The 26,404-nt window shown below is 50.5% G+C and overlaps 1 protein-coding gene across 5 annotated transcripts in view; it reads right to left on the bottom strand.

The window, feature by feature from the left end:
• The window catches only part of wdr91 (WD repeat domain 91), a 44,009-nt gene extending 20,680 nt beyond the window's left edge, over positions 1–23,329 (bottom strand). The window contains exons 1-10 of one of the 5 annotated variants that reach the window (XM_070900716.1): positions 23,262–23,329; positions 21,310–21,453; positions 14,079–14,258; positions 12,248–12,455; positions 7,727–7,809; positions 7,005–7,111; positions 6,054–6,237; positions 5,752–5,952; positions 1,039–1,229; positions 7–157 (exon numbers count right to left, since the gene is read on the bottom strand). In XM_070900716.1, coding sequence (XP_070756817.1) covers positions 7–157; positions 1,039–1,229; positions 5,752–5,952; positions 6,054–6,237; positions 7,005–7,111; positions 7,727–7,809; positions 12,248–12,455; positions 14,079–14,258; positions 21,310–21,432 — 1,428 coding nt within the window. In that variant the 5' untranslated portion in view covers positions 21,433–21,453; positions 23,262–23,329. The other 4 variants (XM_070900715.1, XM_070900717.1, XM_070900718.1 and 1 more) reach the window with 4 other exon arrangements.
• Between the last annotated feature and the right edge of the window lie 3,075 nt (positions 23,330–26,404).

A 26,404-nucleotide genomic window follows, 5' to 3' on the forward strand; every position in this document is an offset into this window, starting at 1 on the left:
CCTCACCAATCGGTCTGGTTTGGTGGCCCACTCCAAGGAAAGCAGCTGTGATTTGGACATTATGGTGGCCTTAGTCTGCATGCTAGGGTTGAATGTCCACACTTTAACGACTCCATCAACATCCAGACTGGCGACTCTCCTCCCAGAGCAATCCACCCTGAATCAATCACAAGACAAGCACTTACAAACCTGGAGCATTATGGTCAGAGACCAGGATTAGACCAATATCACTGTAACTGCACCATAAACCTCACCTGCACAACCACTGTGGACTCACATTATCTACAGCTGGTCCTCCAGGAGCATGAACACAAGTGCCTCTCTCCCAACACAGTTAGAAGTCTAACATCCCTCATACATAAGTGGGAGAGTCCTAAATCAGAGAACCCCAGAGAGATGCAGTTATTTATGTAACTGAGTTTAAATATCTGTCTATTCAAAATCAAGTAAAAGGAGTTTAAAAGAATCGATGTCTATGAATTGGCGATCGGTTAGTTTTCCTTGGAATAAAGCCAAAGAGCTGTCAAGCAAAGCCTGTGGATGACTAAACTTCATACAGTATTCAGTCACTTTAGCACTGCAGATTGCTGTACAGGTGTTGGAATAAAGTGCCTTCTCTTACTTTACTGCAGGCTGGTGCAGTTCACAACACTTGGTCCCTTTTTTCATTCAGACTCTGGGTGCCAATTATACACATTCGATTCAAGGCCAATGTAAGGAATACTTCTGGTAGTAGAAGTGATCCCTGGAATACAATTCCTTATCCCCACTAAAGGTGTTGCCGAGATCAGTCACTTCTCTGGAGAGAAAAGGCTTGCACAGTAGTGTGGATTAACGAAATCCACACACAATAACCACCCCCCAAAATAAATTAAACGCCTTGCATTATTGCTCAATTGCTTCCAAATCCACCACATACACAGAATGTCGGTTATGAGGGAGAATTTCATAACCCAGTCAAGTAGTTAGAAAGCACAAGATAAACAGAGACAATTCTTAACACTACTGCACCCCATCCCATCTCCTCCTCCCACTCACCTGCAGTGCATGATGGAGGAGTGATGCTCTGCATATTCCTCCTGACTCAATACTATGAAAGGCTGCTCACTCCCTCCCTCCGGGCTGCACTTGGCCAGTTTGGTAGGAGAGTCCAGTTGATCCACGGCCATCTCAGGACTGCTGGCAACATCAATCTCAGCGCTGCCGCCCTCAGGTTTTTTCTCCATACCCTACACACAGGGAAAGTACACAACTCGGTGACATCACACCCTTGCTGCAATCACCATCAGTGAAACTTAACACTCAACATTGTATTAAATAAAATAACTTAACCCTTCATAATGGCCTCGTGTGACTGTTTACCCTTATAGTAACTTATCAGACCGGATCAGAGGATCCCAGGTCCCTTTGCTACTCTAGCGAGCTCGCGAATGTCAGCCAGAGCAGCCGAAGGGATGGCACAATTAGCCTCAGTGCTGAAGGTAAAGTTCAGCCAGTACTGTCTCTCATAGAAACATAGAAAATAGGTGCAGGAGTAGGCCATTCGGCCCTTCGAGCCTGCACCGCCATTCAATGAGTTCATGGCTGAACATGCAACTTCAGTACCACATTCCTGCTTTCTCGCCATAGTCCTTGATCCCCTTGTAGTAAGGACTACATCTAACTCCTTTTTGAATATATTTAGTGAATTGGCCTCAACAACTTTCTGTGGTCGAGAATTCCACAGGTTCATCACTCTCTGGGTGAAGAAGTTTCTCCTCATCTCGGTCCTAAATGGCTTACCCCTTATCCTTAGACTGTGACCCCTGGTTCTGGACTTCCCCAACATTGGGAACATTCTTCCTGCATCTAACCTGTCTAAACCCGTCAGAATGTTAAACATTTCTATGAGATCCCCTCTCATTCTTCTGAACTCCAGTGAAGACAAGCCCAGTTGATCCAGTCTTTCTTGATATGTCAGTCCCGCCATCCCAGGAATCAGTCTGGTGAACCTTCGTTAACAAGACAAATAGCATTTACATGGGCAGGATCAGGCTTGACTGTAATGCTGTCTGATGAATAGCACTCGGCACTTTCTATCTGGGCTCACAATGCAGAAGTACCAGAGGACTCCTAGTGTCTGTGGAACTCAACCTCGCAGGAGTCAGCAGCTTCAGGAGCAGACTTGAGAATTTCAGAAATATTAAACTATTTATTGCACCATTATAAATGGTAACTGGCTGATATATTACTCATCCGATTTCATTAAACTAATCTGTAAACCAACAGAAAGTTTCAAAAACTAGGTTGCTTCAGGGATGGTGAGATGCTGAGCAGCAGTTTGGGGCTGTCAGAACCCTCAGCAATAGCCAGCTGAGTGGCATCCCCCTCTCTGTCTAGGCTGTATCTAAAACCAGCCCGCAGACAGCGTGCTGTGAGACACAACAACATACTAAACCTGCAGCAGGGCTCTAGATTTATTCAACACCTTCCAACAGCTAGGAAGGCACATGATATGTCGGCCTTTATTGCAAGGGGTTATAGAAACATAGAAACATAGAAAATAGGTGCAGGAGTAGGCCATTCGGCCCTTCTAGCCTGCACCGCCATTCAATGAGTTCATGGCTGAACATGCAACTTCAGTACCCCATTCCTGCTTTCTCGCCATACCCCTTGATTCCCCTAGTAGTAAGGACTTCATCTAACTCCTTTTTGAATATATTTAGTGAATTGGCCTCAACAACTTTCTGTGGTAGAGAATTCCACAGGTTCACCACTCTCTGGGTGAAGAAATTCCTCCTCATCTCGGTCCTAAATGGCTTACCCCTTATCCTTAGACTGTGTCCCCTAGTTCTGGACTTCCCCAACATTGGGAACATTCTTCCTGCATCTAACCTGTCTAACCCCGTCAGAATTTTAAACGTTACTATGAGGTCCCCTCTCATTCTTCTGAACTCCAGTGAATACAAGCCCAGTTGATCCAGTCTTTCTTGATAGGTCCGTCCCGCCATCCCGGGAATCAGTCTGGTGAACCTTCACTGCACTCCCTCAATAGCAAGAATGTCCTTCCTCAGGTTAGGAGACCAAAACTGTACACAATACTCCAGGTGTGGCCTCACCAAGGCCCTGTACAACTGTAGCAACACCTCCCTGCCCCTGTACTCAAATCCCCTTGCTATGAAGGCCAACATGCTATTTGCTTTCTTAACCGCCTGCTGTACCTGCATGCCAACCTTCAAGACTGATGTACCATGACACCCAGGTCTCGTTGCACCTCCCCTTTTCCTAATCTGTCACCATTCAGATTATAGTCTGTCTCTCTGTTTTTAACCAGCAAAGTGGATAACCTCACATTTATCCACATTATACTTCATCTGCCATGCATTTGCCCACTCACCTAACCTATCCAAGTCGCTCTGCAGCCTCATAGCATCCTCCTCGCAGCTCACACTGCCACCCAACTTAGTGTCATCCGCAAATTTGGAGATACATTTAATCCCCTCGTCTAAATCATTAATATACAGTGTAAACAGCTGGGGCCCCAGCACAGAACCTTGCGGTACCCCACTAGTCACTGCCTGCCATTCTGAAAAGTTCCCATTTACTCCTACTCTTTGCTTCCTGTCTGACAACCAGTTCTCAATCCATGTCAGCACACTACCCCCAATCCCATGTGCTTTAACTTTGCACATTAATCTCTTGTGTGGGACCTTGTCGAAAGTCTTCTGAAAGTCCAAATATACCACATCAACTGGTTCTCCCTTGTCCACTCTACTGGAAACATCCTCAAAAAATTCCAGAAGATTTGTCAAGCATGATTTCCCTTTCACAAATCCATGCTGACTTGGACCTATCATATCACCTCTTTCCAAATGAGCTGCTATGACATCCTTAATAATTGATTCCATCATTTTACCCACTACCAATGTCAGGCTGACCGGTCTATAATTCCCTGTTATCTCTCTCCCTCCTTTTTGAAAAAGTGGGGTTACATTGGCTACCCTCCACTCCATAGGAACTGATCCAGAGTCAATGGAATGTTGGAAAATGACTGTCAATGCATCCACTATTTCCAAGGTCACCTCCTTAAGTACTCTGGGATGCAGTCCATCAGGCCCTGGGGATTTATCGGCCTTCAATCCCATCAATTTCCCCAACACAATTTCCCGACTAATAAGGATTTCCCTCAGTTCCTCCTCCTTACTAGACCGTCCGACCCCTTTTATATCCGGAAGGTTGTTTGTGTCCTCCTCAGTGAATACCGAAGCAAAGTACTTGTTCAATTGGTCCGCCATTTCTTTGTTCCCAGTTATGACTTCCCCTGATTCTGACTGCAGGGGACCTACGTTTGTCTTTACTAACCTTTTTCTCTTTACATATCTATAGAAACTTTTGCAATCCGTCTTAATGTTCCCTGCAAGCTTCTTCTCGTACTTCATTTTCCCTGCCCTAATCAAACCCTTTGTCCTCCTCTGCTGAGTTCTAAATTTCTCCCAGTCCCCGGGTTCGCTGCTATTTCTGGCCAATTTGTATGCCACTTCCTTGGCTTTAATACTATCCCTGATTTCCCTTGATAGCCATGGTTGAGCCACCTTCCCTTTTTTATTTTTACGCCAGACAGGAATGTACAATTGTTGCAGTTCATCCATGCGGTCTCTAAATGTCTGCCATTGCCCATCCACAGTCAACCCCTTCAGTATCATTCGCCAATCTATCCTAGCCAATTCACGCCTCATACCTTCAAAGTTACCCTTCTTTAAGTTCTGGACCATGGTCTCTGAATTAACTGTTTCATTCTCCATCCTAATGCAGAATTCCACCATATTATGGTCACTCTTCCCCAAGGGGTCTCGCACAATGAGATTGCTAATTAATCCTCTCATTACACAACACCCAGTCTAAGATGGCCCCCCCCCCCTAGTTGGTTCCTCGACATATTGGTCTAAAAAACCATCCCTTATGCACTCCAGGAAATCCTCCTCCACCGTATTGCTTCCAGTTTGGTTAACCCAATCTATGGAGTGCAAGAGGTAAATAAGTCTTGCTGTAATTGTTCAGGGCTTTGGCGAGACCGCACCTGGAGTAGTGTGTGCAGTTTTGTTCTCTGTACCTAAGGAAAGATATACAGGGGGTGCAACGATGGTTCATGAAGTTGATTCCTGGGATGAGACGGTTCTCCAATAAGGAGTGATTGAGTAGAATGGGTCTTTACTCTCTGGAGTTTAGAAGAATGAGAGGTGATCACATTGAAATATATAAGATTCTGAGGGGGATTGACAGGGCAGACACAGAGGTTGTTTCCCCCGGCTGGAGAGTCCAGAACCAGGGGTCACAGTCTCCAGATAAGGGGTCGGCCATTTATGACTGAGATGAGGAGACATTTCTTCACTCAGAGGGTTGGAAATCCTTGGAATTCTCTACCCCAGAGGGCTGTGGATGCTCAGTCAGTCATTGAGTATACTCAAGGCAGAGATCGATTGATTTTTGGACTCTAAAGGAATCAAGGGATATGGGGATTGAGCGGGAAAGTGGAGTTGAGGTCAAAGATCAGCCATGATCTTATTGAATGGCGGAGCAGGCTCGAGGGGCCGTATGGCCTACCCCTAATCCTATTTATGTTCTTATGTTACTGAAGAGATCTTACACCACATTGTTAGTTGGGTACATTGTACCGTACCATGCACCAGTGATTAGTTGGTGAGCCAATTATAGAATACACTCAGTCAATCTGAGATATCCTGAGCACCACTTTAAGATCAATCTAGCTGTTACCTGGGCAGCGTATTTGGTCAAGAGCTCCCTCCGTTGTTTCTCGTGGTCCAGGACCTTCCTCTGTCGCTGTGGCACCGAGCTTGGCTCTCTGTCGTGGTCCTGCACCCTCCTCTGTCGCTGCTGCAATGTGCTGGGGTCAGCAGCTGTGCTCAACGGCACTTTCCCATCTTTGGTGGCCGAGCTCTCCCTACTCTTGGCGGCCTGAACATTATAAACAAAGAACAGCCAGCTCCCTGATGCAGGGCCAAAAATTGGAAGAGAGAACATTGAAATAACGAACAGGTTGTGCAAACTGCAAATACCTGATTGTTGGTATTATCTCGCTTTCCAGAGGACACAGGGCTCTGAGACAGCGGCGAGGACACAGAGTGCACTGGCCCCTTCACAGGGACTTTCTTGCTTTGTGGGAGTAACAATGACAAAAATGAGCCGGCTTTGGTCTGCGAGGACAGCAGTGACGAGGCCCTCTGACTGGACATCAAGTCTCTGTAAATCAACAGAAAATCAAAGCAGACCCGACCACTGACTGAATCCCGAGCCTACACACAGCGGGGCTAGAACACGACCCATCCACATCCCGCCGGGACGGCACGCGGAGCCAGCCGGTCCCGCCGGGACGGCACGCGGAGCCAGCCGGTCCCGCCGGGACGGCACGCGGAGCCAGCCGGTCCCGCCGGGACGGCACGCGGAGCCAGCCGGTCCCGCCGGGACGGCACGCGGAGCCAGCCGGTCCCGCCGGGACGGCACGCGGAGCCAGCCGGTCCCGCCGGGACGGCACGCGGAGCCAGCCGGTCCCGCCGGGACGGCACGCGGAGCCAGCCGGTCCCGCCGGGACGGTACGCGGAGCCAGCCGGTCCCACTGGGATTACACGGAGCGAGCCGGTCCCGCTGGGACAGTACACGGAGCGAGCCAATCCCACTGGGATTACACGGAGCGAGCCAATCCCACTGGGACAGTACACGGAGCGAGCCAATCCCACTGTGATTACACGGAGCGAGCCAATCCCACTGGGACAGTAGACGGAGCGAGCCAATCCCACTGGGACAGTACACGGAGCGAGTCGATCCCGCTGGGATTACACGGAGCAAGCTAATCCCACTGGGATTACAAGGAGCGAGCCAATCCCGCTGGCACCCGATTCAATCCACTGGAATGATGTTTTGCACTGGCTAGTGGAGAATGGCAACAAAAGCTCCTGAGATCAAAGCTCAGTGTTGTGGAACACGTGCTGTTCTTCAGATGCAGTACTCACAATTCAGAATCTCCCAGCCGGTCCATGTTCTGTATGTAAGGGGGCAATTTATGGTGAATCATCTCTTCCTCCCTCTTCATTCTTGGCTCTGCTTGTATCGCAAACAGCTGGGGCACAACATGAAACATTCAGTAAACCAAAACAGCAAATATTTCACACTACAAATGATAACCCTGCCATCAACAGGTAGTTCTGGCAAATCCCCATGACGATATGTGCGTGAAGAACACAATCGGTCGTGTAGGGAGGGCAAGGTGCAAATACCTTGAGAAACAAGCTCAAGGTTTCTAACGTCTATTAACAACTGAAAGTGCCCTGCACGGTAAAGGCCACAACTGATTACCAGCCTATGTGCTGGCTTCTCTCATGGTGAAAGCACATAACGAGAAAAATGGAAACAATGGCAGCTCACAGACTATCCGGTGTGCCGATTAGCATGGGAAAACTTGCCCGTTGCTAGCTCCGCCACCCCCCTCCCCGCCTCACCCATCCCCAGCCACCCCCAAGCTGTCCCCACTCCCCCATCCCCCCCCCCCCCCCCCGGGCTGCCCCGTCCTCCTCATCACCCCGTCTCTCAGCCCCCCCACCCACCAGCTCACCCATCCCCAGCATCTAGATCCGTCCCCAACACCCAGGCTCACTCGCGCCCCCGCCACCCATCCTCAGTCCCCTCCGTACCCAGCCTCGCCAGTCTTCGGCCCTCATTAGAATAAAAGTACTACCTTCTGCCGTAAGATTTCATTTTCTTCCTGCAGCTGGGAGCGTCTCTGGACCTCTGCATCAAAGTTCAGCAACACAGGAACAGGTGTCGGAAGTTAAAGAAAAAAAAAGCAAATACCACCTAGTTGATTCTCAGTTTAATCTAATTTTTAAAACTTTCTACACCTTTAAGGGGAATCTCAGTACTCCCTCTGGGAACTATCCGTCCATCTTTAATGAATCACCTCAGTCTGCTGCTGAGGTTCCTTCTGGGAAACTGTTATACTGTGTATATGGCAGTGGCATTATCAGACACATCAATTTTATCAGGCCCAAACCACAGTCAGATCAACTTAAATTGCAGGTCATTATTTCTGCAACTCGGACTGGTCACCTACAGTCCCTGTAGCATTGGAGTGACATTACTCACAATTCACTTGTTCCGACTGTCACACTTCAATCAGGAATAAGTAGCGAACATCAAGACGACTGACAGGAATATTGGAAGCAGGAAGTAGGCACAAGGCTGACGATCAACCTACTGACAATCAATGTTTGGGTGCGTGTCCCCTTTAAGGGGCTGTGAGGCCCTTATTGAAAAAGCTGGTCCCAGGATGCGCAGCTTATAAGGAAAGTTGTCGACAATAGGTCGACACCACTTCTCCCTCAGCCCCATTACTCTCTTGACCCCTCCACTGACTCTGATTTGTCATGCACCTTGTACGACATCCAATTTTGGATGAGTAGAAATTTCCTCCAATTAAATATTGGGAAGACTGAAGCTATCTTAGGTCCCCGCCACAAACTCCCTTCCCTCTGGCCACTGTCTCAGGCTGAATTGGACTGTTTGCAACCTCAACATCCCTAACCACCTACTCAGTCCTCTTTAACCTATTGGAACAAACTGTCAACTCGGACACAATCTATTCCCTTCATCGTCTAATAGACCCTAATCAGATCACCCCCAAGGGCTAGATTTTCCACTTTTTTTGCCTGCCTAACTCCCGCTTAATGTCCATTTTACTGCTGACATATAACACTCATATATCGCCCATTTAACCACAAAATGGAAATTGACGGGCATTTTTCGGAAACTTATCACCAAGCGTTACTTTCCCCATGTGCATAACACCGGGAAAAAATACTGCCCGCCCACTTTTTGGGGGAGGAATCATCAGAATGGATTAAATCAACGGCCATAATATCGCCCAGCATTACTTTCGGCACAGAATTAACGCCGAGATTCAATAATACCGTCCCCCCACTTTTTTTTGTCATAAAAGATCACATTTGCTGAATCTAACAGCCCAGGGTCACTTTCACCACTTCGCACACATATCGCCCACAATATCGCTCGCCCAAAAAACCGCCCAGAAAAAGTGGAACTAATCACAGCGTTATGGACGCCATGTTCTACATCACTTGTCGCATCCTTTAAAAGGCTGCTCTGCTTCAACCTCGGGGGAGTTCGAATGTACTCTAGAGGTTGTTGGAATTGATGTGAACATCTGAACAAACATCTTGACCATATTATGACCGATTGGAATTTAATAGGTGTCTTCATCGGGACATTCATTCTTTGTGACCAATAGGTGGAAAACAGAGCTATTGCAATAGGGCCTGTCCTTTCTCACCCTCTCTTGATGACCAATTACATGCTGCAGACTCGAGATGGCAGAAGGTACGCTCCACAGCATTATGTGCCCAATGCAAGACATGACAGACTGATGAGGAGGACCAGACGTTACACCCCCACAAGTACAGGGAAAAGCAATCTTACCTCAACTTGACCGACACCACCTGCCTTCAGAGACTGCGCTTCCACAAAGAGGTCATCACTGAGGTATGCCAGCTCACAAGGGCAGATCTGCAGCCTGCCAGCACCATCAGTACTGCACTGTCCGTCAAGGTCAAAGTCACTGCGGCACTGTCGTTCTACGCATCGGGTTCTTTTCAGGCCTCAGCTGGCAACATTTGCAATCTGTCTCAGCATGCCACACATTGCTGCATTAGACAGGTCACTGAAGCCCTGTACGCCTGCAGGAGGGACTTGATCAGCTTCTCTATGACCAGGGAGGCACAGAGTGAGAGGGCTCTAGGATTCTCCAGAATTGCAAACTTCCCCAAGGTGCAGGGAGCAATAGATTGTACGCACATTGCAATGCGGGCACCTTTTCAGGATGCAGAGGGTTTCAGGAACCGCAAGGATTTCCACTCCCTGAATGTCCAACTCGTTGTCGACCACCAGCAAATTATACTGGCAGTGAATGCTCAATTTCCGGCAGCATCCATGGTGCTCACATCCTGCGTGAGAGCATTGTATCTAACTTGTTCAACAATCAGCCACAAGGTCAATGTTGGATGCTTGGTGACAAAGGATATGGCCTCGCCACCTAGCTAATGATCCCCCTGCGTGACACCCACACCAAAGTCAAGAGACGATACAACGAGAACCAGAGCTACTCACAATATCGTGGAGAAAACCATTGGAGTGCTTAAGCAGCGCTTTAGATGCCTGGACCACTCAGGAGGCGACCTCCAATCCCACCCTGAGCAGGTAGCTCAATTCGTGGTGGTGTGCTCCATGCTGCACAACTTGGCTATCAGGAGGGGACAAGAATTGCCTGATGTGTCTGACAGTCCACCTCGCCACAGAGAGGAAGAGGAGGATGAGGAGGCGAGTGCATCGGCCCAGACAATCAGGCTCACGCTGAAGCCTTGCCCCCGCCCTGCTGTAGACAACATGAAAGGGCCCATGGTGGCATGATAGCTGCAAGAGCCTTATGTCAGGATCTCATCAATGGGCACTTTGCCTGAAAGAACGTTGGTGTTATTTACAAGGCTGACACACTGCTGGGTGTGCAGTCATACATCAATGGCAGGCATCACCTTGGTGACAGTTAAAAGTTTAAGTTGACTGAAGTTGTGTAATTATACCCTTTGATGTTAAGGAATCACCAGTGTGTAACGGTACAGCTATCCGAGACAACATTTGAACCAAACATTTGTCTGAAATCATCAATATTTCTGTAAAAACCAACCCCCCGCCCCTCCCCCTCTTCTCATCCCGACCTCAGCCCCTTCCTCTTCCCCTCATGACTCCAAGCCACCTGGCAGAGGAGCTCCTCAGGCGATGCTTCACTGGGGGTGGGGGGGTGGGGGAGATGACGGCCGAACCGCTGCTTGGACAGATATGGGAGAGAATGGTCCCGAGGTGAGAACGCGCTCCAAGCCAGAAGCAAGGTGTTCCTCCTGGCTCTCATGTGTTGTTGGCAATGGAGGTGCGGTACCTTGGGGTGCACTGCTGTGCTCCGGGACCACTGGGAGCCCTCTGCCACTAGTGTTCCTGGCTACCAGCTCCAGGGCCTCCACTATCCCTTCCATGTTAAAACTTATTTGTTGGACAAAAACTTGGTGTCAACTATGTTCTTGGTGCTTAGCAGGCTTTTTGCTGCTGGTGAATCTCCCTCGTGCCTCCCACAACAGCCAAACAAGCACACACGACAGCCACACATGCTTTCAGTCCCTCCCAGCTCCCTCTCTCTCTGTCTCCTCTTCTGCGCATGTCATGATGACCCTTGACCTCCTGAATCGCAGGAATCGAATATTGCCATGCCGTTGCTAATGACAGCGACACTTTACGGCAGATTTAACGCTACCGCCCATTTCATATCGCTCGCGGTAATGCCCAATTTCAAAAATGGAGACTAGGTGCTTTGAGAATGGGCGAGAAGCCGGCGATCTGAAAATCCATTTTTACCACCCACGCTGGAAATAACGCCCATTTTTGGGCGATATGTACAAAAGTGTACATATCGCCCAAATCTAGTCCCGTGTCTTTGTTTTACTAGATAACTAAGATGCTTTAAACTGAGAATTTGTCTAATGGCACTCCTCTGCACCCTTTCCAAAGCCTCAGTATCACCCATGTGAGGAGACCAAAACAAGGAGGAGACAGTATTCCAAGAAAGGCCTGACCAAGGGTCATGTACAAGGACAAAATAGTCTGCCTCGTCTTATACTCAATTGTCCTATGAATACACCCCAACACCCTATTCACTCTAGCTACCGCTTTGCGGCATTGCTCACGTACCTTTAGAGATCTATGCACTAGAACGCCCAGATCTGTTTCTCTCCACCTGCTTTAATGGTTTTTCCCTGACGGGTGTATGTATGTTCAGCATCCACCCAGCCCACTGCACTTTTCTAAGTTGAACATCATTTGCCAGTCATGAGGCCAATCCCTAGAGAAAAACACTGGGAAAAATAACATCAAACAACATTAAGTCACAGATTCATCAGTGGAAGAGCCTGAAAAGGAATAAGTGACAGGTGGGGGTAGATTTGTAACTGAAGGGTGGAAGGCAGCACAGAAAGGATTGATGAGGGGCTGAGATTGGCAGCAGGTATAAATCTGTTACTTTAAGGTGCCTCGGATTTCAGCCTGCTGAAAGCGTAAGTGGCGCCTGTTCTGCTAGGTTGACAAGTGGAAAAATCACAGAACGGAAATGCAGACAACAGGCTCCCCATTTTAAAAAGGATATGCATGCACTGGAACAGCACACTCAGGAAGTTGTGCAGTGACACCAGGAACGTCTCTGCCCACTGCTTGGAGAAGTAGGTGGCGAACACCAGGTTCTGATCTGGATTTGGAATGAAGGGAAGAACAAACCATTCCTTCCATTCTGGCTGGTTCTGCAATTCCAGCGCCTGCTTCTGGAAGAATTCCTGGGTTTTATCAATCCTATTAGACTGCAACAAAAAGAGAAGGGAAGGCATTACTTTCCTTTCCCAGCTCCCATCCCACCCTCTGCACACCAGAAAAGGCAAGACACGTTTGAGTAGCCTCCTCCAAACCCTTCCCCTGCACATAGCAGAGTCGTTAAAAATAACGTGCAACAGACCAGGAATGTCCTCCGGATCTGTGCTGAATTAACTGATCGCAGCCTGGACAGCACTTGGAGGCCTCTGGACCAGGGAGGAGAAAGATATGAAAGTGTTCCTGATCACAATCCAGGGGGCACCAGTAGGAATGTTTGTATGGAAATTAGGAAGTGTTTGGCCATGGCACCCCCATGATGGAATAGTTCATCAGCATTGATGTCCAGAATTTCATGAGGAATGGTAAATGTGGCACAGGAGGCCTGCAGCCGCCCCGAGAACGAGCTCCAGGGCAGCACACTGGGGGAGGGGGTTGCCTTAAGTATGAAGTGGAAATGTATGTGCCTTAATTCTGCAGACACCAGCACTGAATGAAAGCAGCGCTGTGCTCTCAGCATTCTCCTTGTACAGCTTTATTGATTATCTAATAACATAAGAAATAGGAGCCGGAGTAGGTCTTACAGCCCTTCGAGCCTGCTCCGCCATTCAAGAAGATCATGGATGATCTTCAACCTCAACTCCACTTTCCCATCCGATCCCCATATCCCTGGATTCCCCGAGACTCCAAAAATCTATCTATCTTAGCCTTTAATATACTCAACGACTGGGCACCCACAGCTCTTTGGGGTAGAGAATTCCAAAGATTTACAACTTTCTGAGTGAAGAAATTCCTCCTCATCGCAGTCTTAAATGGCCGACCCCTTATCCTGAAACTATACCCCCTCATTCAACACTCTACAGCTGGGGAAACAACCTCTCAGCATTTACCCCTCAGAATCTTGTTATGTTTCAATGAGATCACCTCTCATTCTTCTAAACTCCAGAGAGTATAAGCCCAATCTACTGCTGTAGAATGAAACTCACTTTCTTCCGTGTCAGTAACAGAAACTTGCAGATCTGGGTTAGATACAATGTAAAGCTCCCTCTGCACTGTCTCATCAAACACTCCCAGGGCAGGCACAGCACAGGCCAGATACCTGGACAGGCTGGCTCAAGTAGTAATATTACAGGCTGCTAATCAGCTACCTGGGCAATATGGATCACACAGTGATTGTACAGACTGTAATCAGCTACCTGGGCAATATGGATCACACAGTGATCGTACAGGCTGTAATCAGATACCTGGGCAATATGGATCACACAGTGATCGTACAGACTGTAATCAGATACCTGGGCAATATGGATCACAGTGATGGAACAGACTGTAATCAGATACCTGGGCAATATGGATCACAGTGATAGAACAGACTGTAATCAGATACCTGGACAGTATGGATCACAGTGATGGAACAGACTGTAATCAGATACCTGGACAGTATGGATCACAGTGATGGAACAGACTGTAATCAGATACCTGGGCAATATGGATCACACAGTGATCGTACAGACTGTAATCAGATACCTGGGCAATATGGATCACAGTGATGGAACAGACTGTAATCAGATACCTGGACAGTATGGATCACAGTGATGGAACAGACTGTAATCAGATACCTGGACAGTATGGACCAGGTAGTAACGGTACAGGCTGGTTTTCAGCTTGTTGACAGTGTGTCGATATGTATCCTCCAGCCTGCTGAACAGGCGACGATCGAGGTAGCCCCAGTATTCACGCAGTCCATTGAGGTCATAACCCTGAACCAATTGCTGCAGCTGTTCCACAATCTTATCAACCTAAAAAAAATAATAAAGATTATTACACCACTAGCAAAGTTAGCTTTTTAAAACATTATAATTTATGTACTGATGCGAGTGTTCTTTCACCACTTGAAATCTCAAAAGGCAATAGCAACAGGTTCTGTGGCTGACATCAGTCATGCACCTCGCATCAGCACTTACTGTTAGCCGTGGCTCAGTGAGCAGCACTCTCGCCTTAGTCAGAAAGTTGTGGGTTCAAGCCCCACTCCAGAGACTTGAGCACATAATCCAGGCTGACACTCCAGTGCCGTACTGAGGCAGTGCTGTCAGAGGTGCTGCCCTTTGGATGTAGAATTCGAAGAAGAACAGGGGCGTTTACCTCATTGTCCTGGCCAATATTTATCCCTCAACCAACATCACCAAAAACAGATTACCACATTGCTATTTGTGGAACTTTGCTGTGCGAAAAGTGGCTGCTAGATTTCCTACATTATAATAGCGACTACACTTCAAAAGTATTTCATTTATTGTAAAGCACTTTGCGACGTCCTTAGCTCAAAATAGACACGATAGAAAATATTTTTATTTTTAGTTCAACGTATTACATCACATTACAGTATAGAGAAACAGCTCAATGAGAAGGTAACAGACTGCAACACCGAACCGTCAGGATTTGTGTGTTTTAAAACGGAGGCAACAGGACCAGCAGCTGACAGCAATTATTACACAACCTACAGCCTGCCACTGAGCAATCAAAGTGTTTGATTCAAACCTGTGCCTCCATTGTTCTACAGGTGGCATCTACTGCGGCCAACCTCAAGCCAGGTCTTCGTTGGTGGCCTAGCACAAAGTGCATAAGATTGTCCCAGCAACAATCCTCCCTCCCCAGAGAGCAAGGGTGCAACAGTGTGCCTCTGCTTGAGTCCACAGCACAACACGGACCGGCCCGAGTCCCCGCTCCCCCCACCAGCCCGTGTCCTGGCCCTCGTCCCTGCCCCCACAACACGGACCGGCCCGTGTCCCCGCCCCCCACAACACGGAGGGGCCCGTGTACCCGCCCCCCACAACACGGACCGGCCCGCGTCCCCGCCCCCCACTACACGGACCGGCCCGTGTACCCGCCCCCCACTACACGGACCGGCCCGCGTCCCCGCCCCCCACTACACGGACCGGCCCGCGTCCCCGCCCCCCACTACACGGACCGGCCCGCGTCCCCGCCCCCCACTACACGGACCGGCCCGCGTCCCCGCCCCCCACTACACGGACCGGCCCGCGTCCCCGCCCCCCACTACACGGACCGGCCCGCGTCCCCGCCCCGCGTCCCCGGCCCCCACTACACGGACCGACCCGCGTCCCCGCCCCCCACTACACGGACCGACCCGCGTCCCCGCCCCGCGTCCCCGCCCCCCACGACACGGACCGCCCCGCGTCCCCGCCCACCACGACACGGACCGGCCCGCATCCCCGCCCCCCACGACACGGACCGACCCGCGTCGCCGCCCCCCACGACACGGACCGTGTCCCCGCCCCCCACGACACGGACCGGCCCGCGTCCCCGCCCCCCACGACACGGACCGGACCGTGTCCCCGCCCCCCACGACACGGACCGGCCCGCGTCCCCGCCCCCCACGTCACGGACCGACCCGCGTCCCCGCCCCCCACGACACGGACCGTGTCCCCGCCCCCCACGACACGGACCGACCCGCGTCCCCGCCCCCCACGACACGGACCGGCCCGCGTCCCCGCCCCCCACGACACGGACCGACCCGCGTCCCCGCCCCCCACGACACGGACCGTGTCCCCGCCCCCCACGACACGGACCGACCCGCGTCCCCGCCCCCCACGACACGGACCGACCCGCGTACCCGCCCCCCACGACACGGACCGTGTCCCCGCCCCCCACGACACGGACCGACCCGCGTCGCCGCCCCCCACGACACGGACCGGCCCGTGTCCCCGCCCCCCACGACACGGACCGACCCGCGTCGCCGCCCCCCACGACACGGACCGTGTCCCCGCCCCCCACGACACGGACCGACCCGCGTCGCCGCCCCCCACGACACGGACCGTGTCCCCGCCCCCCACGACACGGACCGACCCGTGTCCCCGCCCCCAACACGGACACCCGTGTCCCCGCCCCCCACGACACGGACCGTGTCCCCACCCCCCACAACACGGACCGACCCGTGTCCCCGCCCCCAACACGGACCGACCCGTGTCCCCGCCCCCCCCACAACACGGACCGACCCGTGTCCATGGCCCCCCCACAACACGGACCGACCAGTGTCCCCGCCCCCCACAACACGGACCGGCCCGCGTCCCCACACCCCCCCCACAACACGGACCGGCCCGCGTCCCCACACCCCCACCAGCCCACGGACCGGTCCGTGTCCCCGCCCCCCACAACACGGACCGGCCCGTGTCCCCACCCCCCACAACACGGACCGACCCGTGTCCCCGCCCCCAACACGGACCGACCCGTGTCCCCGCCCCCCCCCACAACACGGACCGGTCCGTGTCCCCGCCCCCCACAACACGGACCGGCCTGTGTCCCCGCCCCCCACAACACGGACCGACCAGTGTTCCCGCCCCCCCACAACACGGACCGCCCTGCGGCCCCATCCCCCACAACATGGACCGGCCTGTGTCCCAGCCCCCACCACAACACGGACCGACCTGTGTCCCCGCCCCCCACAACACGGACCGGCCTGTATCCCCACCCCCCACAACACGGACAGCCCTGCGGCCCCACCCCCCACAACACGGACCGCGCTGTGGCCCCACCCCCCACAACACGGACCGACCCGCGTCCCCGCCCCCCACAACACGGACCGCCCTGCAGCCCCACCCCCCACATCACAACATGGACCAGCCTGTGTCCCCACTCCCCACAACACGCCCGGGACTGAACGCAAAATCAGATGCAAGAGTATCTTACTCAATATGTACTACCCATTTACTGCAAAGAACTGCACCTACAGAAAGGTATTAACAAATGTATTGGGCATAAATGTTAAACAGGCCGAGAGAGTATCTATCTAGATTACTGAAGCAGGTTCAGGAGGAGATAGCAGAAGCACTGAGAAAGAATATTGCAGTTTAGTGGAGGTGGCAGATAGGTGGCAAATGCAAGTCAATGGAGAGCAACATGAAGTAGAGCATTTTGGGGGAAAAAAGTGAAAGGAAGTGTACTCTAAATGGGAAGATCCTTATCAGAGTGCACGAATGGAGAGATCTATGGATGCAGACACTTCAAATGGAGGTTGCCAAAATGATGAACACTGTTGAGAGTAAATACAGTTTGTTTCAACTGGTGATGGGCCAACTGGTCTCCTCCTGTGCTGTAAACTTGTATAGTTCAATTGGAGGAAGCTGCAGGGCTATGGACAGAGTAAGCAAGCTTGGAAGGCAGAGGAAACAAAGGCTGGAAAATAGACAAGGGAATTTGGCAGTGCTCAATGGTATATACTTCAAAGGAAGGAGTCTAAGGAATAAGCAGATGAGCTGAGGACACAGATAGACACGCATTTACTGAGACGTGGCTAAAAGGGCAGGAATGGCAGCTCAACATTCCTGGTTACAAGATTTTCAGACAGGATAGAGAGGGAGATAAAAATGGAGGGGATGTGGCAGTATTGATTAAAGAAACAATTACAGCTGTGAGGAGGGATGAAATGTAAGAAGGATCATCAAATGAGGCCATACGGGTTGAACTGAAGAACAGAAAAGGGGCGATCACACTGCTGGGATACTATAGACCCCCAAACAATGAGAGAGAGATAAGAGAGCAAATATGTAGGCAAGTTTCTGAGAATGCAAAAACAATAGGGCAGTAATAGTAGGGGATTTCAAACTATTACTGGGATAGAATTTGTGTGAATGGTATAGAGGGTGCGGAATTCCTAAAAAGCATTCAAGAGAACTTTTTTAGCAAGCCAACAAGGGAGGGGGCAGTTCGGGACTTAGTTTCATTCCCTAAAACTGGGCAGGTGGAAGGAGTATCAGTGGGAGAGCATTTTGATGGTAGTAATCATAATTCAGTTAGATTTAGGGTAGTTATGGAAAAGGACAAAGATAGACGAGGAATGAATTGGGCCAATTTTGCTGAGCTGAGAGGTGATTTAGCCAAAGTGGACTGGAAATGGCTGCTCTGATCTGTGTCAGAGCAGTGGGAGGCCTTCAAAGAAGAGATAATGAGGGCTTAGAGCAAGAATGTTGCCTTAAAGAAAAAGGGCAGGGCTAACAAATCTAGAGCTCCCTAGATATCAAGGGACATGCAGGGTAAGATAAAAAAAAAGGGAAGCTTATGACAGATAGCAAGAATGCAACACTGCAGAAACTGTACAGGAGTACAGAAAGTGCAGGGGTGAAATTAAAAAGGAAATTAGGAAAGCAAAGAGAGGGCATGAAAAAATATTGGCAAGTAAAATCAAGGAAAACCCAAAGATGTTTTAGAAATACACTAAGAGCAAGAAAATAACAAAAGAAAGTATAGGGCCTATTGGAGACCATAAAGGTAATGTGTGTGTGTGTGTGTGGAGGCAGACGACGTGGGTAATGTTCTTAATACTTTGCGTTTTTTTTCACAAAAAAGAGGGATGATACAGATGTTACAATGAGGGAGGAGTGTGAAATATTAGGTGAAATTTACGTAGTGAGGGAGGAAGTTGAAAGTAAATAAATCCCCAGGCCCAGATGAAACACTGTTAAGAGAAGTAAGAGAGGAAATAGTAGAGGCTCTGACCATCATTTTCCAATCCTCTCTGGCTACAGGGATGGTGCCAGAGGACTGGAGGACTGCTAATGTTGTATAGTTGTTTAAAAAGAGAGAAAGGGATAGATGAGTAATTACAAGCCAGTCAGTCTATCCTCGATGGTGGGAAAATTATTGGAAAAAATTCTGAGGGACAGGATAAATCTTCATTTAGAAAGACACGGATTAATCAAGGACAGTCAGCAAGAATGTTAAGGGAAGGTCATGTCGGACTAACTTGATTGAATATTTTGAGGAGGTAACAAGGAGGGTCGATGAGCGTAGTGCGTATAATTAGTGTATATGGATTTTAGCAAAGCTTTTGATAAGGTTCCACGTGGCAGACTGGTCACAAAAGTTAAAGCCCATGGGATCCAGGGCAAAGTGGCAGGCTGTATCCAAAATTGGCTCAGAGGCAGGAAGCAAAGAGTAATGGTTGATGGGTGTTTTTGTGACTGGAAGGCTGTTTCCAGTGGGGTTCTGCAGGGCTCAGTACTCGGTCCCTTGCTTTTTGTGGTATATATCAATGATTTAGACCTAAATGTAGGAGGTATGATTGAGAAGTTTGCAGATGATACAAAAATTGGCCATGTGGTTGATAATGAAGAAGAAAGCTGTAGACTGCAGGAAAACATCAATGAACGGGTCAGGTGGGCAGAAGAGTGGCAAATGGAATTCAATCCGGAGAAATGTGAGGTAATGCATTTGGGGAAGAATACACAATGGTAGGACACGGAGAAGTGTAGAGGAACAGAGGAACCTTGGAGTGTATGTCCACAGATCCCTGAAGGTAGCAGGACAGATAGATAAGGTGGTTAAGAAGGCATACTGGATATCTGCCTTTATTAGGCGAGGCATAGAATATTAAGAGCAGGGAGGTTATCCTTGAACTATATAAAACACTAGTCAGACCACAGCTGGAGTACTGTGTGCAGTTCTGGTCACCACATTACAGCAAAGATGTGATTTCACTAGAGAGGGTGCAGAGGAGATTTACGAGGATGTTGCCTGGACTGAAGAATTTTAGCTATGAGGAAAGATTGGATAGTCTGGGGTTGTTTTCTTTGGAACAGAGGAGGCTGCGGGGAAACCTTATTGAGGTGTATAAAATTATGAGGGGCCTAGACAGAGTAGAAAGGCAGGACCTATTTACTTTAGCAGAGGAGTCAATAACCAGGGGGCATAGATTTAAAGTAATTGGGGAGAGGTTTGGAGGGTTTTTGAGGAGAATCTTTTCACCCGAGGGTGGCGGGGGTCTGGAACTCACTGCCTGAAAGGGTGGTAGAGGCAGAAACCCTCACCACATTTTTAAAAATATTTGAATGTGCACTCGAAGTACTGTAACCTACAAGGTTACGGACCCAGAGCTGGAAAGTTTCATTCGGCTGGGTAGCTCTTTGTTGGCCGGCATGGACACGATAGGTCGAATGTAAATTTCTATGGTTCTATGAAATAAAGAGGTATATTTTGGATTATTAAAGCAAAGACAGCTAAGCACAGACACAAATGGCTTTCTGTACTGCAAATTTCTATGTTTCTAGGACTAGTGAATTGCTAAAACAAGGGGCACAGACCGAGAATTATCACAAGAACTACAGGGGAACTTAGAAGAATGTTTTTCATGCCGAGTTGTGAGAACATGGAATGCTTTAATACAATGCTTGCCAGGGCTGTATCATAATTTGAAAGAGATATGGATGAATGTTTGAAAAAGAAAATGAAAGGAACAGAGGAACAGGGAGCAGCCATTCAATTAGACCGTGGCTGTTCTGCAACTTAACTAGATTTATTTGCCTTTGCTCCATATTCCTTAATACCTTTGTCTAACAAGTATCTATTGAGTTCAGTTTTGAAAACTCCAATTGTCCCCTGGCCTCAACAGCTTTTTGAGGAAGGGAGTTCCAGATTTTCACCACTCTCTATGAAAAAGTACTTCCCGATTTCACTCCTGAACGGCCTAACTCTAATTTTATGAAACCTTTGCTCTGGATTCCCCCACCACAGGAAATAGTTTCTCTCTTTCTACTTTAATCCTTTAATCATTTTAAGCACCTCAATCAGCCAAGCCAAGCTTGAGCAACCTGTCCTCACAATTTAACCCTTTTAGCGCTGGTACCATTCTGGTGAATCTGCACTGCACCCCAAGGCCAATATATTTCTGAGGAGCGATGCCCTGAACTGAATGCAGTGCTCCAAATGGGGTCAGAACAAGGTTTTGTTACTGGATAGGTGAGTCCCTAATCTGCCTTTATTCTATGGAAGCTACATATGTCAGAAATAAACTTCAAACTCTGCCATTAATGCCAAGCTCGCCAGCCTTTACGGTCAACTCACTCGAAATCCCTTCTCCTTGTCCGCCTTGATCTCTGCGTCAAATGTTTTGAGCGTATTGCTGAATTCTCTGTGGAGGAGGTACTCCCGGACCAGCTCATCGGTGCGCTCCACTGCCGAAGCCATGGCTCAACAAATCAGGACAATCTGGGCAATGGGCAATGAGCACAGAGAGCTGTGAATGGGGGATGTACACTCACCGTGTAATACAGCATTGGACAACGGTCCCCGATTCTATAACACGCAGCAATAGGCAGTGACTACCCTGGGCAGTGATCCTGCAGGCAGTGACCCCTCGTGGGCAGTTACTCCGTGCCCCATGGACAATTACCCCCGCAAGCCAGCCACCGTGGGCCATAACCATGTGCCCCATGGGCAGTGACCCTGTGGGTCGTGGGCAGTGACCCAGTGGGCAGTGATCCTGTAGGTCCTGTAGGTCATGGGCAGTAAACCTGTTGGCAGTGACCCTGTGGGCAGTGGTTGCAGTGACCATGTGGGTCATGGGCAATAAACCTGTTGGCAGTGACCCTGTGGACAGTGACCCTGTGGGTCGTGAGCAGTGATCGCAGTGACCCTGTGGATCGTGTGCAGTGACCCTGTGGTCAGTGATCGCAGTGACCCTGTGGATCGTGTGCAGTGACCCTGTGGGCAGTGACCCTGTGGATCGTGTGCAGTGACCCTGTGGGCAGTGATCGAAGTGGCCCTGTGGGCAGTGATCGCAGTGGCCCTGTGGGCAGTGACCTTGTGGATCGTGTGCAGTGACCCTGTGGGCAGTGACCCTGTGGATCGTGTGCAGTGACCCTGTGGGCAGTGATCGCAGTGACCCTGTGGGCAGTGACCCTGTGGGCAGTGATCGCAGTGGCCCTGTGGGCAATGACCCTGTGGATCGTGTGCAGTGACCCTGTGGACAGTGATCGCAGTGACCCTGTGGGCAGTGATCGCAGTGACCCTGTGGGCAGTGACCTTGTGGATCGTGTGCAGTGACCCTGTGGGCAGTGACCCTGTGGATCATGGGCAGTGACCCTGTGGGCAGTGAACGCTGACCCTGTGGGTCGTGGGCAGTGACCCTGTGGGCAGTGATCGCAGTGGGCACTGACCCAGTGGGTCATGGGCAGTGACCCTGTGGGTCATGGGCAGTGACCCTGTGGGCAGTGATCGCAGTGGGCAGTGATCGCAGTGGGTCATGGGCAGTGACCCTGTGGGCAGTGATCACAGTGGACACTGACCCTGTGGGTCATGGGCAGTGACCCTGTGGGTCATGGGCAGTGAGCAGTGACCTTGTGGGTCATGGGCAGTGACCCTGTGGGCAGTGATCGCAGTGGGCAGTGCCCTTGTGAGTCATGGGCAGTGACCCTGTGGGCCATGGGCAGTGACCCTGTGGGCAGTGATCACAGTGGGCAGTGACCTTGTGGGTCGTGGGCAGTGATCGCAGTGGGCAGTGACCCTGTGGGCAGTGATCACAGTGGGCAGTGACCTTGTGGGTCGTGGGCAGTGATCGCAGTGGGCAGTGACCTTGTGGGTCATTGGCAGTGACCCTGTGGGTCGTGGGCAGTGATCGCAGTGGGTCGTGGGCAGTGACCCTGTGGGCAGTGATCGCAGTGACCCTATAGGCAGTGATCTTAAAGCCACCTACTGGGAGCCAACCAGGCTAATCCCGCCCGCTCAGAACAGACAGGCCGAGATTGTGGCCATCCCCCAGCAGTACAGGCCGGGCTCCCCCGCTCAGAGCCGGGGGCTGTCACACCACTAGTGGGCTGGGCCCTTCACCCGGAAGGCCTCACTCCAGGCCTTGGCCGGCCCGGGGCAGCCGGTGCCCAGCTGGCAGGGACTGACTAACCAGCCGCACTCCCTCCTCCCCTCACTCACCGGGACCAGCGAGCCGACAACCGCCACCACACCACGTAACACGCGCTAACCAATCCCGTCCAGAACGCTCCATTCCCCCATCAACTGACCTGAAGCCGATGTGTGCACCTTCCACCCACATCACGTGATGGCCACTGACCAATCCTGACACAGTGCGCTAGTTTCTCTCGTCTTTCCCGTCAGAAGCCGAGCGCGTGACTCGAGCCCGCCCCGGGGCCGGAGACCAGGAAACCCCGCGCGTGAGCCCCGCCCCTTCACCCCACCCAGAGCACCGCCTCCTTACCCCACCCAGAGCCCCGCCCCTCTCCCCACCCCACCCGGAGCCCGTGCACCCCACCGTCCCCAAGCTTTTTCCCATCCCTACCGTCACCTGCACCATTCCCACAATGGCCCCCACAAAAAGCCCACCCCCATTCCCATCGGGAGAGCCCATTCCCATACCCATCGGGAGAGCCCATTCCCATACCTATCGGGAGAGCCCATTCCCATACCCATCGGGAGAGCCCATTCCCACCCCCATCGGGAGCGTCCATTCCCACCCCCATCGGGAGAGCCCATCCCCATCGAGAGAGCCCATTCCCATTCCCATCGGGAGAGCCCATTCCCATACCCATCGGGAGAGCCCATTCCCACCCCCATCGGGAGCGTCCATTCCCACCCCCATCGGGAGAGCCCATCCCCATCGAGAGAGCCCATTCCCATTCCCATCGGGAGAGCCCATTCCCATACCCATCGGGAGAGCCCATTCCCATACCCATCGGGAGAGCCCATTCCCACCCCCATCGGGAGCGTCCATTCCCACCCCCATCGGGAGAGCCCATCCCCATCGAGAGAGCCCATTCCCATTCCCATCGGGAGAGCCCATTCCCATTCCCATTCCCATCGGGAGAGTTCATTCCCATTCCCATCAGGAGAGCCCATTCCCATCGGGAGAGCCTATTCCCACCCCCATCGGGGCCTTTCATTCATCTTCAGCCCTGGCTGAAGCTGCACTATTTAAAGAGATCCCACCTCTGATAAGGTCAGTCAGTTTTGGCTGCCTGGGACTTTTGAAGCCATTTTGTTTAGCCGTTTTGGCTGGGTTTTGGCAGTAGTGCAGAGCAGTTGGACTGCTGATTTTTGGCTGTAGTGTGGCTCCATTGACTGCAGGAGGCCCAGAAAAGATGGGAATGTTGCTCGGATTACCACTGAGGGTGACACAGCGGCAGCAACAGCAGCAAGCACGGCAGCAAAGAAGATGGCGGAGACGTGACAGCAGGTGGGTCTTCGAGAGTAAGATGTTGTACCTCAACATGTCAGAGGAGCAGCGTGTGAGGAGGCTGGGCCTCAGTGGGCACTCACTGACCTATGCCACCTGTTTGAGCAGGAATTTTAGCCAAACACCAGGACACACAGCACAATCTGTTGCTGTGAAGGTAAAGGTGACTCTCAACTTCTGTCACTGGCTCATGTAAGTGGCTACGGTAGCACAGTGGTAATCCAGAGGCTGGACTAATGATCCAGCGAACACGACTTCAGATCCCACCATGGCAGTTTGAGAATTTGAATTCAGTTTCAATTAAAAAACTGGTAAAAGTGACAGTGACGTATGTAAAAACCCAACCTGACGTCCTTGTCCGGGACTCCAGTCCCACACCTGAAGAGGCCCAGCAAGTCATTAAATTGTATCCAACGAATGGACTGCAGTGGTTCTCTGTCCATTACTACCATTACTTGTAGAAACAATCTGCATAGAGGACTGAGGCAGTTAGAGTTAGCAATAATACAGAACTAGGTGGGGTCACAGAAAATACTAATGTCCAAGTTAGGTTTGGAATGCATGTGTTGTTGATAAAATTGGCGAGCTGGAGGTGCAAATAGCCACATGGGAATATGATGTTGTAGCGATAACGAAGACCTGGCTCAAAAAAGGGAGGATTGGATGCTTAATATTCCTGGGTACAAGGTATTCAGGAAAGATAGAGAAGGAAAAAAAGGGGTAGCAGTTTTGATGAAGGAAAATCAGTTTTGGTTTCCATATTTAGGAAAGGATATACTTGCTTTCGAGGCAGTTTAGAGAAGGTTCACTAGGTTGATTCCGGAGATGAGGGGATTGACTTATGATGAAAGGTTGATGAATGAGAGGTGATCTTATCGAAACGTATAAGATTATGAGGGGGCTTGACAAGGTATATACAGAGAGAATAGAAACATAGAAACATAGAAAATAGGTGCAAAAGTAGGCCATTCGGCCCTTCGAGCCTGCACCACCATTCAATATGATCATGGCTAATCATTCATTTCAGGATCCCATTCCTGCTTTCTATCCATACCCATTGATCCCTTTAGACGTAAGAGCCACATCTAACTCCTTTTTGAATATATCTAACGAACTGGCCCCAACAACTTTCTGTGGTAGAGAATTCCAAATGCCCACAACTCTCTGAGTGAAGAAGTTTCTCCTCATCTCGGTCCTAAATGGCTTACCCCTTATCCTTAGACTGTGACCCCTGGTTCTGGACTTCCCCAACATCGGGAACATTCTTCCTGCATCTAACCTGTCCAATCCTGCAAGAATTTTATATGTTTCGATGAGATTCCCTCTCATTCTTCGACATTCCATTCAATACAAGCCTAGTCAATCCACTTTTTCTTCATATGTCAGTCCTGTCATCCTGGGAATCAGTCTGGTGAATCAGCGCTGCACTCCCTCAATAGCTAGAATGTCCTTCCTCAGATTAGGAGACCAAAACTGCACACAATATTCCAGGTATGGCCTCACCAAGACCCTGTACAGCTGCAGTAAGACCTCCCTGCTCCTATACTCAAATCCCCTAGCTATGAAGGCCAACATGACATTCTTCACCACCTGCTGTACCTGTATGCCAACCTTCAATGACTGATGTACCATGATACCCAGGTCTCGTTGCACCTCCCCCTTTACCAATCTGTTACCATTCAGATAATAATCAGCCCTTCTGGTTTTACCGCCAGAGTGGATAAGCTCACATTTATCCACATTATATCGCATCTGCCATATATTTGCCCACTCACCTAACCTGTCCAAGTCACCCTGCAGCCTCTTAGCATCCTCCTCACACACAGCCACCCAGGTTAGTGTCATCTGCAAACTTGGAGATAGTACATTAATGATTTAGATGAGGGGATTAAATGTAGTATCTCCAAATTTGCGGATGACACTAAGTTGGGTGGCAGTGTGAGTTGCGAGGAGGATGCTGTGAGGCTGCAGAGT

The sequence above is a fragment of the Pristiophorus japonicus genome, chromosome 15, assembly GCF_044704955.1.
Source record: "Pristiophorus japonicus isolate sPriJap1 chromosome 15, sPriJap1.hap1, whole genome shotgun sequence".
Classification (NCBI taxonomy): Eukaryota; Metazoa; Chordata; class Chondrichthyes; family Pristiophoridae; genus Pristiophorus; species Pristiophorus japonicus.